The sequence below is a fragment of the Rhipicephalus microplus genome, chromosome X, assembly GCF_043290135.1.
Source record: "Rhipicephalus microplus isolate Deutch F79 chromosome X, USDA_Rmic, whole genome shotgun sequence".
NCBI classification, from domain to species: Eukaryota; Metazoa; Arthropoda; class Arachnida; order Ixodida; family Ixodidae; genus Rhipicephalus; species Rhipicephalus microplus.
In genome coordinates, this window is record NC_134710.1 from 150666130 (window position 1) to 150686879 (window position 20750).

The 20750-nt window shown below is 44.8% G+C and overlaps 1 protein-coding gene across 2 annotated transcripts in view; it reads left to right on the top strand.

Annotated features, from left to right (window-relative positions):
- LOC119177030 (pyruvate dehydrogenase phosphatase regulatory subunit, mitochondrial) overlaps nucleotides 1–20750 on the top strand; it is a 124441-nt gene that overhangs the window by 21001 nt on the left and 82690 nt on the right. The window contains exons 3-5 of one of the 2 annotated variants that reach the window (XM_075878000.1): nucleotides 3612–3779; nucleotides 5318–5448; nucleotides 7388–7469. In XM_075878000.1, the coding sequence (XP_075734115.1) occupies nucleotides 7462–7469 (8 nt within the window). In that variant the 5' untranslated portion in view covers nucleotides 3612–3779; nucleotides 5318–5448; nucleotides 7388–7461. Of the gene's footprint in view, nucleotides 1–3611; nucleotides 3854–5317; nucleotides 5449–7387; nucleotides 7470–20750 lie in introns of both variants that reach the window. The other variant, XM_037428383.2, reaches the window with a different exon arrangement.

Sequence of the window (20750 nt, forward strand, 5' to 3'; positions counted from 1 at the left end):
CAGACACAATAATAATGAGATCTAATAGAGAATAATCCAAGGAAAGTATATGAGAATTTATTAGACCTAATTTTAATGTAAATGTGCGAAAATTTACTAATCAAGGCAAGCCTACAAAAACTTGAGCAGTGCAGAATAGTAGCCAGATTAACATTCATCTGTCAGCTTTATTATTGGGACTTTAAATAATTGCATTTTCGATGGAGGTGAAAATGTTTGAGGCTCGTGTGGTTATATTTAGGTGCACGTTAAAAAAGCCCGGTTGGTACAACTTTCTGGAGGTCTCCACCATGGCATCTCTCATTATTATTTCATGGTTTTGAGCTTTAAACCTCAGATAATATTATTATTACTTTAAATTATCACTAGAACATTATCTTCAACAACCTTTGAAACTTTCAGCCAGGACTAATCACAGTAAAAATTTTAGGTAGCGAGCTACTTACATTAGTGTCCACAAGTTCACTCTCTTTCTTGGTGCAATTTTTCATTGGAATGCATTATCTGCAGAAGCAGTGAACACTGCCTCACTTGCCTCGTTTACAAAAGACATTGTAAGTATTAGTCTCTATATAAGGGACTTATATTGAAAATATGTTTTTGGGAGGGCAATTTTGTTGCAGTGTGTGTGTGTGTGTGTGTGTGTGTGTGTGTGTGTGTGTGTGTGTGTGTGTGTGTGTGTGTGTGTGTGTGTGTGTATATATATATATATATATATATATATATATATATATATATATATATATATATATATATATATATATATATATATATATATATAGAATGAACTTGCATATAGCACATTTGAAAAGGAAATCGTATTTACTAACGTTTCGGCCGTGGCACGGCCTTCGTCAGAGTAAGTAGGTGTGATACAATGCAGCCGCTTTTATAGGCTCACGTGATGAACTCTCGGTATAGCAGCTAGGACAATCAAAGTAAAAAAATGGTAATCTGTCGGAACCTTGTGTTGAAATGACTGACATGCGACGGGTGCATGAATATACAAGTTTCAAATTTACTTGCGCATCGACACGTGGGGCACAGTATGATTGGCAGGACATGTAAAAGAGCTCTGAAGTAAAGAAATCACGGTTGACTAATATACATTTTAATATACACTAAAATATTTTACTAATCTAAGAAGTCGTGTTGTTAAAGTGCGAGGCAGGTGAGCTTTCCTACGCTTTCATTGATACCTGAACGAATGGTGTTAAATTTGTGGATCAAGAAGGATTCCCTCACTTCCCTATCGTGATTTGTCTTGAAACCGGACTGAATAATAGTGGCCCTAATTTTGTCGAAACCATGGCCAGGCATACTGACGTGCTTCGACAGCGGTAGATTAGGGAGGCTTACGGCATGTGCACGGTGATTATTAAAACGAATTCTGAAACTTGTCTCTGTTTGACCTGTGTACTGAGCTCCGCATGTTGAACACTCGAGAAGATAGATGACGTTGATACTATCACACGTGTAGTTCCCATTTATCTTTAAAAAAAAACTGGACGATGTACTTAAAACTGTTTTAGATGTCGTCATATGCGCGCACACTTTGCAATCTGGTTTGTTGCAGGGATGACAGCCTTCTTGATGTGAACACGTGGTTTTAGGTGAGGTTAGTAAATCGCGAAGGTTTCGCGACCGCCGGTAGACCACGCGTGGTTGTTCTGTAAAGATTCCTTTGAGCCGCTCGCTCTGTATTAAAATGTTGAAATGTTTCTTTAAGATATGGTTCACATTTGGAGCTGAGGCCGCATGTGTCAAAATTAGATTAGTCCGCGAACAATCTTTGGGTCTTTTGTTAGTACGCAGCAGGTCTGAACGGTCGAGCTCTTCTGCACGTTTGATGGAGTCTGTGATTATGCTGGCCGGATAGCTCTGTTTTTCGAGCGCGCTCCGAAGTTGTTCGCAGTGGCGGGAAAATTCGCTGCTATCAGAGCATATTCTTTTAAAACGGACTATATACGGGTGTATATATATATATATATATGGCTATGTTGTGTGAACGCATTGCTGCATGCCTCTATAGCCTAGTTGCCGCTACTTGTGCTTGTTGCAAGACAATTAGCTTTCAGTTATACCTTTTATTGACAATAATGCATCATACACCAGACACACCTAAATGATTTTCAAGGTACACAAAGATGTCGGGCCATGTGTTTCGTGTGAAGAGTTGCTGACTACAGCGATCGTCTTTGCTACATATTGAGTGGCATGGGAAATACTATGATGCCAAGCGGTACTGCCTAGCTCTTTTTTTTAACCACTGATTCAACTTGTTTGTGATAATATTATTGAGAAATAATAGCCAATAAACCAAGGAAAGCATAGGGAATGTTATTAGTAGTATTGTAATGTAGCTGTGAAAAAAGAAAAGTGAACAAAAAGATAACTTGCATCTTCTTCATGCTAGTGAACCTACAAGCTGCACTTCTTATTTTATACATTTTAGTTTTTAGTATGTGAATAGTACTAAGATCATCAACAAATTGCACAGGAGTAGACAGTCGACTATCTCGCGAACTAGCCCAAGCTCATACCTTGCTTCTATGGCATGTTCCTCAGCGTTACATGTTTGCTTCACAAGCTATGGGATGAAATTTACCTGGCTATAAGTGCAACACTCACAACTCTGCTCTTTTCCAACTACAGAAATTCTAATGATGTCACAATCATGTGTATCCTGCTGAACTGCTGCTGCACCATTCGTGGCTTAGAAAAGTTACAAATAAGATACTTTCTACCAAGAAGTAGTTGTTATGACCCAGTGACATAAGAGTGCCACGGAATGCTCCTCACTGGGTCCAAGACACAAGACAGCACTTTAGGTCAGCGTCAGGGCCATAGAATGGCACCCCCCCCCCCAACTGCTTTTCTTGATATTTCTAAATTCTGTCCACTGTAGCACACATAGCATAAAACAGTGCAACAAAACACTTACTTCTCAGGCCGCATCATTTCTTCAAAAAGTGGCCGACTCTCCTTGACGAAATTCCTTGACACAGTCTATCGATGGTTGAGGCTCCTGAGAACATGCTAGGCAAACATTATAGTGTGGTAGGGGCCTGGAATTTGCAAGGAATTCTCAAAGTTAAATGGAAATCGTTCCCTTTTCTCTTGAAAAATGATGCCATAAACTCCATGTCTATGGCCATTGTCTGATTTGAGTAATGGGAGCTGCATAGTTACCATGGCTGCTGCAAGATGCTGTCATATGTCTGCATCTGCACTCGTTATCACACAGAAGTAGGCTGCACGTATAAAGAAAAGGAGGGCTCAAGGTCATGATGTGCACTGATGAAGGGATGCATCTTCTCGTTCGCTTGGCACTCTCCTTCGTGCATAGCTTTCAGTACACTTGCTGGTATAGAAAGAGCTAAAAACTACTTAAAGCATGGCACTAATATCTGTAACTCTGCTCCAATTGGACGGATTTTGAAAATTTCTTGCGGCAGTCAATTTGTGAGGCAATAAGCTCTTTTAATGATGCCATTTGATGATTCCTTAGAAAAGTGTTGGAGTACCCCTTCAATTGGGGCGCAACAACAAATTACTATTGCTATGGCTGGTGTTGTGTTTAGGAGACGATGCACTTTTCTCTTGTGCAGGTCAGGTCACCAAGGCTGCCCTTGCGGCTCTTAGACCTTTGCAGGCCCAAACAGCATGGTTGTCTCACCAGCTCGCAGCTTGTGGATGCTGCACAGGCAGCTGAAAACACAGCGATCCCTTTGGAGCTTCCTGGTGAAGCTCGTGTGATCATCTGTGGAGGTGGTGTGGTAGGCTGCTCTGTGGCATATCATTTGGCTAGAGACCATGGCCTCACTGATGTTGTTGTGCTTGAGAAAGGAGTGTAAGCACCATCTTTTTTTGACTGTAACAATTTTTTTATTAGCGACCCCTAACCCTCAAACAGTCTTTATAAATCTTTCAGAATTTGTATTCAACTTTTGCATACCCTGCATTTTCCTAAAAAAAAAAAAAAGCAAATATATCTTACTTAGCATTTTGTATGTATTTATATTTATACTTTAAACGTCGTGTTTGGCTTGCTTTCATCCAAAAATAGTAGTGACTGGAAAAACATCAAGTTGTGAATTTATTTAGAGGAGATTCATTCACTCAAAACATCGATTCTGGTGATTTTTCTGAATTAATTCATGAGCGTCTACTTTGGGTGCATCAATGTGTCATACTGGGCAAACATAATTCTTAAGGTGATATGTGTTAATTTAAGAATAAACACAGTTAGGTGATAATTTATTATAGCAAAATGAGCTAGATAGCTTATTTAATGCATAGAATAGTGAATCATTGGCCTATAAAAGGATGAATAGGTGGGTGCCAGAAGAAGAGAAATGTATTTGTATCTTCCAAGAAATTAGGTGTAGCAATGAGATAAGAAAATTTGCATGCATAGGATTGGTTCAGCCTTGACATAGCTCTGGTAATTTGAAATCTATGAAGCGGTTTTTTCATCCTGCAGAACCTTAATCTGCTGGTGCTACGAGATGCTTTACTACTATTACAGCCTTTTACTACTGCTACATATAATGACACCAAAAGATGTAGATGTTTCTGCTCTATATTGTAATACTCACTCATATTGATTGCCTGTGGTAAATGTGGTGACAGATCTAGTGAATGGCCACAAAGTATAACCACAAGTGGCACATTATGCCACATATGGCACTAAGTGACTATGTGCATGTTGTGTACACTGTCGTCCTTTATGAAAGGGAGCACGCGAGCACGTGGCCTGCACTCTGCGATGCCAGCCTACAGCACCATCAACTGACAGCAAAAGAAAACATGTTCACTCTCAGCGTCATTTATGGCCAAACAAGGTAATGAGTCATGGTGGGTAGATAGGCGCTGCTAGATTACACATCCTCCGCGCTTGCGCAAAGGGTGATGCCTGCAGAGTGTCATCTGTTGCCAACAAATAGAACGTGGTGTGCAAACACAGCGCGAGCTGCAGACATCGCCCATTATCACTCGTTGCGCGAGCGGTGAAAGAACATAATCTAGTAGCGCTTGTCTACCAGCCATGACTCGTTAACTTGTGTGACAATAGGTGACGCCAAAAGCGAATGTGCTTTCTTCAGCTGTTGGTTGATGGTGCTGTAGACAACCACGGCAGAGTGCAGGCCACACGCTCGTGTGTTCCTTTTCATAAAGGGCGACAGCATACATTTACGTGTGTGTATGTATGTCGACACACACATAAACCATGTGCACTCACTCACTAACACACTCACAAACTAACTATGCTTTGTTATCTACGATTTATTAATACTTTGTTCATGTTACCTAGGATTGGGGGTGGCTCAACTAAGCATGGTGCTGGTCTCTTGGGGCAGCTGAAGGCCACAACCATAGAGTGCAGAGTCTCGAAGTACAGCATTCAGCTGTATAAAGAGTTTGAAAGTAGAGGCTTTGACACAGGTGGGTATCTTGAACACATTTTCAGCCCTATATTATTTGCCCTTTCTTTTACTATTTGCTAAGAGAATTAAAAAAGAAACACTCGTGACATGTAGTAATGTTTTCCTCCCGATCTAGATTACTCTCAGAAGTGAACATGATTTGCAGAAAAGATCAGTATGAATATTTTAGTAACTGACCAAGTTTCACTAAATAAAGTCTAAGTTAATTCTGTTTCTACATATATTGTTATTGATAGATTGTGGTTGGCATTATCAAAAGTCATGTGTAGTATTGTGTTTTTTGAATAAGTTGAAATGCCAGTTCCAGATATGTGGTCCCAAAATAGCAGCAAAAGCATTGGTGGTTCAGTAAATTTTGAGTTCCAGTGCATGAAAGGGCATTTGTAAGAAAAGTAAGCGAGAACAGTGAATTTTAACCATTATCTAATACTCGGGTGAAATTTATTCCAGTTGGATGTGCTTTAAGAGGTGACTTGCCGTAGGTTGTGCTTTGTAATATGTATGTAAGATGGTAAGGTAAAAAGTTCATTAGCAAAATTTTATTAATTATACAATTATGTATTTTTTATTTCCAGCTTAAGTTATATAATTCCTTTCCAAGTAATCCTTTCCAGTATGGAAATCAGTGAATATGTCATGGGTAGTACAAAAATAGTGTTTTAAAGTTGTAATATGTGGCCCCAGATTTTATCAAGAATTTCTTTGTTTAGTTTTGAAACTGCAAAAAACTATTAGTGTCATGTATTTCCTATACTCTTTCATTATGCATTGGGTTTCATGCCTCGAACTGCATCACTGAATCTTTGCTGTGTCCACAGTCTTCCTGTTCCAAAACGTAAAAAAAAGAAAAAGTTTGTTAATTTTATTGCAAGTGCTGGAGGACCACCAGACAAAGAGGAAGAAGTACCAACAAGCACGAGAAAAGAAACGGGGTTATCAGAGTAGTGACAGGGTGTTAATGTCAGTGTAAATAAAAGCCTCTTTTTAGCTATCTCTACGGAATCGAGTTTTTCCACGGGTGCTCCATGCCATATCCCATACATTTTGGTGCCGATCGACCCGAGATTGACCAAGCAACGACTACGGGTGGCCTGGAAGGCATGGAGAAGATCAAGGCGACGCGGATGTCGCGACGATCCTTGAACAGTTGGATTATCGTTGAGGCAAGTGTCCTACTTCGCAATGACTCCACGACGTATGAGCAGCTCGGTTCCAAGTACGAGAGACTCAAAACGAATAACGATGAGCCGAACAAGATTAACTCTGAATTGGAGAGTCTCATCTTGGATGAGGACTTCCAAGCCGAGTACGATACCATTGTAGAGTGCGAGGACAACACAACGCAAATCCTGTCAGAGCTTCCAAGCGGGCAGAAATGCATTTCAAGTGCACAAGGAGAAGATGGATCCGTGATGGCTACCCATACGATCGCGCTCGCTACACCATCCGACAGGACGGGAGCCAAGCTACCGAAGCTCACGATTGGGCCCTTCTCTGGGGATGTGTGTAAATGGACAGAGTTTTTTGAGCAGTTTACCGCTTATTGAGCCTGGTCGGTAAACAATCACAGTTGTTGCTACGCGTGAAGTGTATTTATCTGGTGGTCCACCAGTGCTCGCGATAGAATTAACAAGTGCATTCATATGCAGCAGCAGTCATACCTTCTTTTCTTTAAATTTGATTCGAGTTAGTGTTGTATTCTAACTATCAATGGCATGCCAATGCCTTTTCTTCACTTTTATATTCTTAGTGAGTGGAAATCAAAATTAAGTGCAAATTTTACAACAGATTTTATTTTTTTGCTGGCATGAAACTTGACTTATTTCATACAAAGTTTCTTTCTGAAGGAATGCTTAATATTGTGAGGGGCAAGACTAGACACTGTGTGATAACTCTGGGACTAGGCACTGTGTGACAACAGTGTTTGTCATGTTTAGGATGGAACCAGTGTGGAAGTCTTCTTCTCGCTCGCACAAAAGACCGCCTCTTTTACTTCAAGAGACTAGCAGCAATGGCAGCGTAAGTGGAAAACTTACTGCACGAAGTGCATTGACTGTCTGTTATATTGCTTTTGCATAGCAAGTGGCAACATTAACCTGAAGGGGGTGGTTGACGGGAGTGTATTACACTCGATTCTCTTCATGCGTACCTCACTACCTGCTTTTTGTGCTGCTTGATTATTAAAAAAGCATCCCGTCAACTTATGATATTCTTTGACTGCATGCATTAGTAGATATAACTGTACGGTTATGTTATTGAAGAGAAACACAGCTATGGAGCTCTTGGCCCTTGTAATTGAATCATGCACTATACTAATTATTATTTGCCCTATGGTTGTGTGGTAAAAAATTTAAATTAGCAAGAATGAGGGCTTGGAGTACATCATTAATTATGGTATTAGAAAATCTTGGCAACTTATAACTGACTAACTTCTCTCCAGCGTAAACTCAAAAGACTACTAGACAACTTCTTAACAGCTGTGACCACAACAAAAGTTAAGTGATTTAAACCTATCAGCTGCTTAGTAACTTCTTTTCACACAGATGTAGATTATTTATGTACATGTCTACCTGTCTTTTGTTGAGTTTCTTCTTTTGCCTGTAACAATTACTTTTTGCTCTGCTTCATAATAATTGATGCTTACTTAGATCGACTCAATTCTGAATCAGTCATTTTGGAAAGTAAGTTGCAATGATGAAATTGAGTTAGGTCAGTACTAAAGCCGCTATCATTTGCCAGATATCTCAAAGAAAACATTTTGATATCCCTTGCCAAAAATGAGCATTGCAACACAATAGTAGTCCATGTATTATTTTCCTTCTAAGAGCCTTTCTTGTGCAACTATTTGCAGTAGCTCAGTTGCTATGGCATTTGGCTGCTTAGCACATGGTGGCAGAATTGATTCTCCCAGAGAGGGCTGGGGATGAATTGCGAAATTACTCATGTAACGTGCACGTATAAGCTTTACAGGTAGTTCAGGTTAGTCTGGGGCCCCCCTGCGGTGGCATTCCTCATAAGCACATCAAGGTTTTCATACATAAAATTTCGAAACTTATTCTTCCCTCAGAGGTTGGTAGAGTGCATAAAATTAACAGTGACAAGGGAGGTCATTGTGAAGGTGCTCATTAACCTTGCACAGACGCTGATGAAACTACTTGAAAGACTATTGTGTGTTATGTCACTTTTAATGACAAGTGTTTTAAAAGTAGTGCTTGTCTCATGCTGTACGGCCAAGTGAACACATCCTCAGGATTTGCTGTCTTCAGTTGAGTGATGATTACCTTGTACAGAGTTCAATGTCTCTCCTTGAAACGTTGGGTCCAGCCTCCACTTGAATGGAAATCAACATCTTAAAGAAAGTTAACTAATTTCTTTGCCTTGTCTGGATGGATCAGCCCAGTGTTCTCTGCACAAGTGCTTAGAAATCATTTGTACTGTGACTTTCTGGGCTGTGTTTTACATCCTCTTGTCTACTGGCAATGGTGTGCCAATTTTCAGGAAGATTGCACTCTGAATGAATTATCATTAAGATCATCAGCCACGAGATTTCATGATTGTACACAAACCACATTCCTTCTTGTTATTGTTGTTGTATTAGATAATTCTGCGCTTATATTTTCAGCATTGTCATTGTACACTTCCCCCTCTCTCACTGTTGGACTATGCATCGAAGAGGTGTCACAAAGTTATCATTAATAACCTCTCCATCTGTTGCATGAAACATCAAAGCCAAAGTGCAAGGGAAGAAAAGTGCACGCTAGTTGTTACCACATTGCAAAATCATGCTGATTACACACAAGATGCACCAGAATGGAACTTTAGGATTGCCAGGATGCATCTCTATGATGTAAAAGGGCCCTTCAACACTTATTGAGCATTGTCAGTGGATACTGCCGATTGGTAGTCGAGACTTCTTAGAACACATGAGCCAAACATTGTAGCACGGCTCGTGGCTTAGAAATTACTATTAATCCCCAAAGTCAATTAGAAATTGTTCCTTCTCTCTACAAATAATTCCATATACCCGAATTTCTGCACTGTATACCCATGGCCATGGCGGTTGACTGATTTGCTTTGTAGTTATTATAGCCACCACAAGGTGTCGCCACATACCCGCATGCAGCCTCGAAATCGCACTGAAAGTATGATGGAAAACAAGAAATGAAAGTGGTCAAGGTCATGGCACGCGCTAATGAAGGGACGCTTATTCTTACGTTCTCTTGTCGTACCCCTCCCTACATAGCTTTCAGCCCACTCGCTGGCACGAATGGAGAGAGCGAGTGCTTGAAGCATGCGACAAAACCTGTAACTGTGCTCAAACTTGAAGATTTTTAAAAAACTTGCGGCATGTGGTCCGTGAAGTGTCATGCACTAATAGTAGATTATTCTATTACAACTTAAAAAAGCATTACAACGAACCTGTATAATGCGTCTTAATTACAATGTCCATAGTGGCTACGACTGGTTAGTGATTAAGGCTATTGGAGCAGAGATGCTGGAAAGATGTCTTTGCAGTACTTCTGTCACTTAGCTTTCATATATACAGCATTGAGTGAAGGCTTTGTAGTGGAAGGAGCATGCTTCACACTCAAATGTACTTGTAATATTGTTACACAAGGTAAGGTAAGTTAATGGGGGGTTTTTAATGGGCCCTGAGTCCGCGATCACAGTATATTGATGATCTCCACCGCCATGGCTCGTACCCACTTAGAGGGATCGCAGTGGAGGCAACGTAGTCTTCCTTCTCTATCCGCGCTTCCCTTGTTTTTCCTGGTAGTGATATCCCGTATCATTCCTCCCGTCTCAGACGAAGCCCTCTGGGCGAGTCATTCTTGCATCCTTCGAGTAAACGGCTTCAGGCGGGCAACATGCGTCACCTCTATCTTGCATGAACGTCGGCCACTAGTGGTGACACGTGCAATTTCATAGTTGACCTCGCTGAGACGACGGAGTATCACAAAAGGACAGGCATAGTGTGTCAGTAGCTTTTGGCTCAAGCCACGTCTGCGTATTGGGGTCCACATCCACACTAGATCACCGGGGGCACAGGTTACATGCCTGTGTTGACTGTCGTAGCGAGTTTTGGAGGACTCTTGCGCTGCCAGTGTACGTAAGCAGGCAAGTCGACGTGTCTCTTCCGCACGACACAAAGTTTCTGCAATTGTTAAATCGTCATGGACGACAAAAAGAAACATAGTGTCCAGAAAATGTCGAGGTGAGCGAGCGTAGAGCAGATAGAAAGGGCTGTAGCCTGTCGTTTCGTGTTTCGACGTGTTGAAGGCGTACGTGACGAATGGTAATACTTCATCCCAGTTTTTGTGGTCGGAGGCGACGTACATTGACAACATGTTGATCAATGTTCGGTTTGTGCGCTCAGTGAGGCGATTAGTTTGTGGATGATACGCAGTTGAGTGTCAGAACTTGGAGGCACACAAACGAAGTAATGATACGACAATATCAGCGGTAAATTGTCGTCCACGGTCACTTATTATAACGCGAGGAGGTCCGTGTCGGAGGATGACTGAATGCAACAGGAACTCCGAAACCTGGACTGCCGTGGCGGAGCATAAGGCAACCGTCTCGCAGTACCGCGTCAGGTAGTCGGCGCATACAATTATCCACCGGTTACCTTTTGAGGAGTGTGGAAATGGTCCCATCAGATCAATGCCAACCTTTTCAAAAGGGGAACCGGGAGGCTTTACAGGTTGCAGGTGACCAACTGGACCCGAGAAGGGCCGCTTGTAGCTCTGGCATTGCGTACAGCTGGCCACGTAGTTCTGAATCGTTTTGCTCATTTTCGGCCAATAGAACCGCTCTTTCATGCGACTAAGTGTTCGTACGGTGCCTAGATGGCCAGAGGTGGGGTCATCATGCGTGAGACGCAGAACAGACGTTTGGAGGGACGCAGGAATAACCAGCAGAAAGCGGGCACCCGCCTTGGACAAGTTTCTCTGGTAAAGAAGACCATTTCGGACACAGAATCGGCCTTCGATTAATGAATTTCTCGCCCCAGGGAAGAGAGCTTTTAAGCTTGGGTCATTACGCTGCTCAGCGACGAAGGTCACGGCATCAGGAAAGCCAGACGACAGAGAAGCGATAAAGTGGTCAAAGTTATCGGCTTCACAATCTGTCGATGGTAGCGGCATTCTGGAAAGGCAATCCGCATCAGCGTGTAGACGGCCAGTCTTGTATGAGATGGTGAAGACATGTTCTTGCAAACGAATGGCCCATCGTGCGAGGCGGCCGGATGGGTCATGAAGGTTGACCAGCCAACACAGGGAATGGTGATCTGTGACGATAGTAAACGGGCGACCATAGATGTATGAGCGAAACCGTTGCACGGCAAAGACTACCGCAAGGCATTCTTGTTCGGTCACTGTGTAGTTGAGTTCAGGCTTGCTTAAAGAACGACTTGCGTACGCCACAACGTGTTTCTTCTTGCCAGAACGCTGAACGAGAACGGCACCGATACCGATGCCACTTGCGTCTGTGTGAATTTCCGTGGGCGACGAAGGATTGAAGTGCCAAAGTATTGGCTGCGAAGTTAACAAACACTTCAGCTTGTGAAAAGCGGCATCACACTCGGAGGTCTACTGAAACAGGCTGTTCTTGCGTAGAAGGCTCGTCAGGGGATGAACGACATCCGCAAACTTGGGTACGAACCGGCGGAAATACGAGCAGAGCCCGATGAAGCTACGTAGTTGTTTCACAGATTTAGGATGCTCGAACGATTCAACGGCCGCTGTCTTTTGTGGGTCAGGTCTAATGCCATCTTTGTGAACGAGATGTCCTAACACCAATGTCTGTCGCTCGCCAAAGTGGAACTTTTTTGAATTCAATACAAGGCCAGCTTTTTCAATGCAGCTGAGCACGAGGTCTAGGCGAGTGTTGTGCTCCTCAAACGTGCGTCCAAAAATTACGACATCATCAAGGTAACACATGCATATATGCCATTTTAAACCACGCAATATAGAGTCCATAAATCTTTCGAATGTCGCAGGAGCATTACATAATCCGAATGGCATAACGTTGAACTCGTAAAGTCCGTCAGTCGTAAGAAATGCTGTCTTTTCTTTGTCAGATGCGTGCATCGGAATTTGCCAGTAACCTGATCTCAGGTCGACAGATGAAAAGTAGGACGCGGAATGCAGGCAGTCTAGAGCGTCATCGATGCGCGGCAGTGGATAGACGTCTTTCTTGGTAACAGAATTCAGTCGGCGGTAGTCAATGCAAAATCTCCACGTACCCTCCTTCTTCCTCACTAAAATGACGGGAGCAGCCCACAAACTTGCCGATTCCTGTATTATTCCCTTTTCCAGCATTTCTTGGACTTTCTCATTGATGATCTTGCGCTCTGATGGTGCCACTCGGTAAGGTTTCGGCGTAATGGGATGCGCCGACTCGGTGTGGATCTGATGACGTATCCGGGACGCTGGGATTAAGGGCCTTTGGCTATGTTTAGAAATATCGAACACTTTCGAGTGCTTAGATATAACGTCGAGCAAAGTATGACGTTCGCTTTGGTCAAGTGACTTGTGACCATTTGTAGCAATTGAGCATCTTCTGAACCTTCTAAGCCTAGATGTTCATTTTGGCTTGTAGCATCAACAAGCGCAACCAGCGTCATACATCATTCGGGTCTAAATACTGCAAGTTTCATGCCCCCTGGCAGAATTGCAGGCTCCATGGAACTGTTCATTGTCCACACACCTGCCCGTTCATCAACGACTGACACTATACAAAGGGGAATGAGAATGTTCTTTTTCAGGCATGCCAAGGGAATCGGTTCGAGCGTGGCGTCAAACGTGCCACAGTTGTCGCTGGAACATGTCACGGGATTACACACGGCAGAAAATGCAGGAATGACTGTGTCCACGGAGACGGAAAAGATGCATTTCTCCGGACAGGAATTTTCCAAGAGCGCCGTTGGGAAAGTACCGTGTATAGAAAGATGCCCTCTTCTGCAGTCTACAGTTGCCCCACACTCACACAAGAAGTCAATACCCAAGATAACGTCATGTGTAGACCGTGGAATAACTGCAAACTCTGTGCAAAACACCTTGCCACACAGCGAGACGTCCACAGTACAATATCCCACCGGACACAACACGTTACCACTTACACCACGAAATGTCACCCTACGGTTCAAGCAAAACATCACTTTTGGCCCTAGCAGGTTTTTAAAATTTACACTCATCACCGAGACTGTCGCGCCTATATCCACAAGTGCCATAGTAACCACTCCATCGACAACTACATGAACTTTGTTCTTCAACATAAACGCTGACAGGGGTATATCTGTAGATAGCACCTGTGATCTCGCGGCCTCACCTCCACTGGCCGCACCGACTAGTTTACCGGCGGCGGTGTACGTGCGCGTCGCCGTGGCGACGGCGATCGTGGAGCACGGGAAGCTGGTGGTGGCATCAAACTTCGATCAGAGGCCGGCGAGGGGTAGCGTGACCCGGTAGGTGCGCGTGGTTTCCGTGACCTGGAGAGCGGATGGTCGAAAGGTTGGTGAGACATGCGCCAAGACTGTCGCTGATATGAGCGATGGTCACAAAAACGTGCAATGTGACCCGGGACATCACAGTTGTAGCATACCGGAATTGATCGAGGGGCACGTGGCTGCTCAGAGTAACGACTCCTCTCGGAAGGCATTGGATAGTGGTGCCGCCCTTCGGGTGCACTGTAGGCAGGCGATGTTGGGTAAGCAGGTGGGCGAAAACTTCGTTCGTAGTTGGGAGGTGGTTGACGGGGGAATCCAGCCTGCCGTGTGCCTTGATATGCATAAGCGTCTGCTGAGTTGATCGATGGTTGCCATGGTGGAAGAGAAACGGGAGTGCTCACACGTTCTGGTTCGCTTACGTACACATCCTGAAAATCGCTGGGGCGATGATAGGTCTGCTGACATCGAAGCAGCTCTTCTCTGACAATCTGCCGTATGGTCAAAGCAAGGTCGTTAGGCGGCATTGTTTTAACACTAGTCACAGTGGGGACGTTGGACAGGCGGCCGAAATTCGGAGAAATTCGTCGCATCTTGAGGGATTCAAAGGTACGACAGTGCTTCATCACGTCGGACACGGAGTTCAAGCAGTCTTTCCCAATTAAGAAATTGTACACGTCTTCGGCTATACCCTTGAGAACGTGTCCAACCTTGTCTTCTTCAGACATCCTCCCATTCACGATCTTGCACAGCTTCAATATTTCTTCAATGTATGACGTACATATTTCTGCTGGAAGCTGTACTCTCCGAGACAATGTCTGCTCTGCGCGTTTCTTCTTTGCGTCCGAATCACCGAAGCACTTCTGCACTTCTTCAACAAAACGTTCCCAAGTCGTGAACATGTCCTCGTGGTTCTCGTACCACATGAGGGCGGTGTCAGTTAACGAGAATACGACATGATTGAGCTGTTCGTTCGAGTCCCAGCCATTGCTTCTGCTCACCCGCTTGTAGTTCTTGAGCCACACGTCGACGTCTTCTCCTGAGGTCCCGCCGAAGTTTGGTGGCACTCTGTAGTACGGCACGGAACCCATCGGAGTTGGCCTCGAAGCGTTGGATGGCTGCTCTTGGGCCATTACGATCGGCGAAGGTGGAAGTCCGGTGAGGCGGCGGCTGCGACGAAGTCCTGGTAGTGAAGCTCCCGTCTTTGGGTTCGTCCTACCCAGCATCTTCCATTGAATTGTTACACAAGGTAAGGTAACTTAAGGGGGGTTTTTAATGGGCCCTGAGTACGCGATCACAATATATTGATGATCTCCACCGCCATGGCTCGTACCCACTTAGAGGGATCGCAGTGGAGGCAACGTCGTCTTCCTTCTCTATCCGCGCTTCCCTTGTTTTTCCTGGTAGTGATATCCCATATCAATATTATGCTGTCATATGGAAGTTGCATCTGACTTTTGTTTTTTAGTTCTTACAACTTGGTTGTTTTCATAGTTATAAGTGGTGACCCGACATGAAAAACATTGTTCAATACAATTATTACAATTATATGAAGAACCACCAGGCCTGTCTGAACGCGTAGCACAGTCACAGTGAAAGCTGGAAGAGCTGTTTTGCTAGAGCCTTTTTTAAACACTCTTAGGGTAACTGCTACAAGCACACTTGCAGGGTACCCACTACACCAGAGATCAGAATTTTTGTGTAAAATGGAGGCATACACTATGCCATTCTTCATCATTCTTCGAAGAAGCATGGTACCCACTAAACACTTCCGAGGAATTTCGTGCGATTTTGTGATGCTGTGGCTTATGACGATGAAGAATTATGCCTGAGGCTTTGGTAATGAATTGGAGCATTCGTCGACCCAGTTGTTATGCAATCTGCACTGTGTGACGCCTTGTTGTTCCTTTGCTGCTCTGAAATGCTTTATTACTAATGTTGATGCGATTCCTTTCCCAGCATAAAGGCTGCCTAGGGTCAGTTTGCAATGGAGTTTCAGGCACCGGCGTAGCTCAGTGGTAGAATACTGGGCTGGCATACAGGGGACTTGGGTTCGAATCCCATTCTGTCCTCGGTGTTTTTTGTTTACTTAGTTTTTGTGACAGTATTTACAGACGCCGGTGACGACGGCAGACAAATACAGCACCCAAAATTATCCTTGTTGTGACCTCATAACAGTTGTCACTGTAAAACAAATTCAATACAATTCTTGGATTTCATGTGCCAAAGGCATAGTCTGTTTTGAGTAGTGCTTTATGTTTTTGTAGTCTATTTTTTATAGGAAAGTTTATGTTTATCGAAGATTTTTTCACGTAAACCTCAAATTTGTTTAAATTCAGTGTTTAATTATGCATTATAAGTTCTTGCAATGAATTCTTATTAATTTTGGGTTCATTGAAAATGCGTTAAGCCTTCACTGATAATCCTGTTTCTTCATCCTTTTAGTTTTTCTCACTTTCTGTTCATTTACACTGTTAATGAGGCAGTTAATGTGCACCGCTATAAACTCGCCAAAGTGCACTAATAAGGGGGGGGGGGGGGGGTTAGGAGACAGGAGCTAGTCAAGCTGCTTCTCAGCATTTTTTTACGCCCCTCATCTTTTTGATGACAAATAAAGACATTTTAGATGAAATGATATCTGAACACAAAAACATGCTAGCACGCTAGGTGTATTTCAGATGTCTGGAAGGTTTGAACGTGCAAACACGTACATGAAAGCCCAAATACTTGAATACAAGAGAGCTACACATGTTTGTATTACAACCTTGAGGCTTGTTGTAATAGATGCTAGCATCTTTTATGAAGTTGCTTGGCTGATGGAGGTGTGTTCCTTTTGACTGATGATTCTGTCAGCTTTGAAAATGCTCTTTGAATCTCGAAAGGGCACTTTTTAAATTGGAGTTTATCGAATAAATGAGTCGTCAGAAATTTCGCTAGAAAGTGCTTATCATATTTTTTTGGATTTATACGAAAACAAAGAACACTAGTTGTGAGGCAAGTAATTGTCAGCGACTATATAAAGATAGCATTCAACCAACTGGGTTACTGTGCAACTTAAGGGAGGACAAGGGTCTTAAAATAGCGCGAAATTGTAAAAAGTGCTGACTTTCAAAGATTGCGATTTGAGGTATCTATAGTCGAAAGTATTGTGATGACGTTTATTGAACCGGAGAAGTCGCAACGATGTCGCAACGAAAAATGGCCGTACGACAAGTCTGGCAAAGGCGGCCCAGGTTCTCGTGCAATCAGAGCACGGGGTTTTTCCTTCTCTTTGGAAGGCCCATACACGTTAGTGCGTATGCTCCACTACAATACCCCCCGGGTTGAAGAGTAGCCATCCTGGCGACTCAGGGAGTAGGCACAATGAGGGGGTCGTAGTAGGGCTTGAGACGGTCGACGTGTACGGTCTCGCCTCCTCGACGGCGCAAATCTGGCGATTGTGTTAGCGGCTCGATGATGTAATTCACCGGCAAGGTTGCGTCAATGACACGGTATGGACCATGGTACCGGGCCAGAAGTTTAGAAGACAGGCCAGGAACGTGCGGGGGCACCCAAAGCCACACGAGGGAGCCAGTACGAAACGTAGGCGCTATGTGATGAGCATCATCATGTCGGGTTTTTTGTAGACCTTGAGCCTCACTTGTCATAGGCCGAGCCAACTGACGGCAGTCTTCAGCGTATTTGGCGACTTACGAAAGCGGGGAGCACTTTGATGCATCAGGGCGGTACGGGAGTATGGTGTCGAGTGGGTGGGATGGTTCGCGGCCGTACAACAGAAAGAACGGGGAAAAACCGGTAGTCGCTTGTGTCGCGGTGTTGTAAGCGAAGGTAACAAAAGGCAAGACAGCGTTCCAGTTAGTGTGGTCGGAGAAGGTGTACATCCTCAGCATGTCGCCAAGTGTGCGGTTGAACCGTTTAGTAAGACCATTTGTCTGTGGATGGTATGCGGTAGATTTCCGCTGGATGATGTTGCATTCAGCGAGAATAGCTTGGATGACCTCCGACAGGAACACTCGACCCCTATCACTGAGTAATTCCCGTGGAGCCCCATGGCGGAGAATGAAGCTGCGCAGAATGAAGAGTGCAACTTCGTGGGCGGTCGCTGCCGGTAGAGCTGCAGTCTCAGCGTAGCGTGTCAGATGATCGACGCCGACAATAATCCACCGGTTTCCAGAGCGACTATACGGAAAGGGGCCATAGAGATCGATACCCACGCGGTCGAATGGGCGCGCCGGGCATGGGAGCGGCTGTAACATGCCAGTAAGGTGCCGCGGAGGTGTCTTGTTCTGTTGGCAAGTGGTGCAAGACTGGACGTATTTCTGCACAAAGTGATACATTCCTAGCCAGTAATATCGTTGGCACAGCCTTTCCTAGGCTTTCAGAACACCTGCGTGAGCACTTTGAGGGTCTGCATGGAAATTCATGCAGATGTCAGAGCGCATATGAGTTGGGACAGCAAGGAGCCACTTCCGACCACCAGGCATGTAGTTGCGGCGGTACAGAATGCTGTCTCGCAAGGAAAAGTGGGCTGCTTGTCGGCGTAGCGCTCTCGTGGAAGGGACGGCAGACGAATCGGTAAGGTAGTCGAGTAACAATGCAAGGTATGGATCTTTACGCTGCTCCGAAAGCATGTCAGTGGTCTCTATTGGTGACAAGGTGGTAAAAAGTGGTGACAGAGAAGCCACACCTGGGGTTAATGGCGATCGCGAAAGTGCATCGGCATCCGCATGCTTGTGACCGGAACAATATACTACACGGATGTCGTATTCTTGCAATTGAAGTGCCCAACGTCCAGGCGTCCGGACGGGTCTTTCAATGTGGACAGCCAACATAGAGCGTGGTGGTCTGTGACCACGTCGAAAGGGCGGCCATAAAGGTACGGGCGAAACTTCATCAAGGCCCAGATTATGGCCAAACACTCCTTCTCTGTCACGGAGTAATTCAATTCAGCCTTCTTGAGAGCGCGACTTGCATAGGCGACTACGTATTCGGCTTGGGTGCCTTTCCGTTGTGCCAAAACTGCACCAAGACCGATGCAACTTGCATCGGTGTGAATTTCGTGGCAGCAGCAGGGTCGTAGTGATGAAGAATGGGTGGTGAGGTCAGCAGGCGGCGCAGCTGTCGAAATGCGTCGTCACATGCAGGTGACCATGCAGATATACCTTTGCTGTTGGAAAGCAGACTCGTGAGAGGTGCGATGATGGACGCGAAGTTGCGCACGAAGCGACGAAAGTAGGAGCAGAGACCGACGAAACTTCTTAGGGCTTTCAGTGATGTGGGCAACGGGAAGTCAGCGACAGCCCGAAGCTTTTCAGGATCCGGAAGAACACCGTCTCTTGTGATAACATGTCCCAAGATGGTTACTTTTCGTGCTGCGAAGTGGCACTTCTTGGAGTTAAGTTGTAGGCCCGCAGAAGTTAGACACGTCAGAATCTCGTGGAGGCGAACAAGATGTGTCGGGAAATCAGACGAAAAGACTACGATGTCGTCCAGGTAACACATGCAAGTTTTCCACTTATGGGCACGCAAGATGGTATCGATCATGCGCTCAAATGTGGCAGGTGCGTTGCAGAGCCCAAATGGCATCACTTTCAACTCATATAGGCCATCTGGCGTTACAAAGGCTGTTTTAGGGCGATCACATTCAGCCATTGGCACCTGCCAATACCCAGAACGCAGATCCAAGGATGTAAAGTACTCGGCGCCTTGTAAACAGTCAAGAGCATCGTCTATTCGTGGTAGCGGGTAGACATCTTTCTTCGTAATCTTGTTTAAGCGGCAATAGTTCACGCAAAATCGAACGGTGCCATCTTTTTTCTTTACCAGAACCACAGGTGATGACCAAGCGCTTTGAGAAGGCTGTATCACTCCACGTTTAAGCATGTCGTCTACTTGCTCCGTAATGACACGGCGCTCTTCGGCGGAAACGCAGTAAGGACGCTGTCGCAGAGGCGAATGTGAGCCGGTGTCAATAGTATGAGTGATAGTCGTGGTGCGGTCCAAAGCAGGTTCTTGAAAGTCGAAAGAAGAGCGAAACTTGTTAAGTAGAGCAACAAGTTGGCGGCGATGCGAGAGGGGAAGGTCTGCGTCAATAGCATTGTCGAAGGCTGACAGACTTGATGGCTCAGACGCATGAGTTATTGCGGCAATGTGACATGGCGTTTCGTCGGGAAGAATAATATCATCGATATGGTCGACAGGTTGCACATATCCCAACGTTTCACCGCGAAGTAAGCCAATGGGGTAGTTGCAGTGGTTGGTAACCAGCATTACGGTTAAACCAGACGCAATTGTAAGAACAGCAAGTGGGAGAACGATGCCCTTGCGTTCAGTAAAAACAGGAGATGGCGTAAACACCACCGTGGCGTCAGGTTGCGCCACACATGAAAGGCTTATAGCGACCGAAGCTTCCGGGGGCAAGGTGATGTCGTCGTCAGCGATGAGTTTGCAGAGCCGAGGAGACCGGTCGGGTGGTGGAAATTCATATGTTGGCACAAGGAACACTTCGGCACGAGATCAATCGATGATAGCTTCATGACGTGATAAGAAATCCCAACCGAGGATAAGGTCATGAGAGCAAGATGGCAGAACAAAAAACTGTACGACGTACAAAACGTCTTGGATGACGACGCGCGCCGTACACATAGCCGAGGGATGAATGCGTTGCGCGCTAGCCGTGGACAGCACCATGCCACAGAGAGATGTGGTCACTTTCTTCAGTTTCCCACAAAATTTGGCATCTATCACAGAAACGGCGGCCCCGGTATCAATTAACGCTAATGTGGGGACTCCCTCAACGTCGACATCAACAACATTTTGCGGCGAAAACGGAGGCCTTGGGAATTGCGCACAAG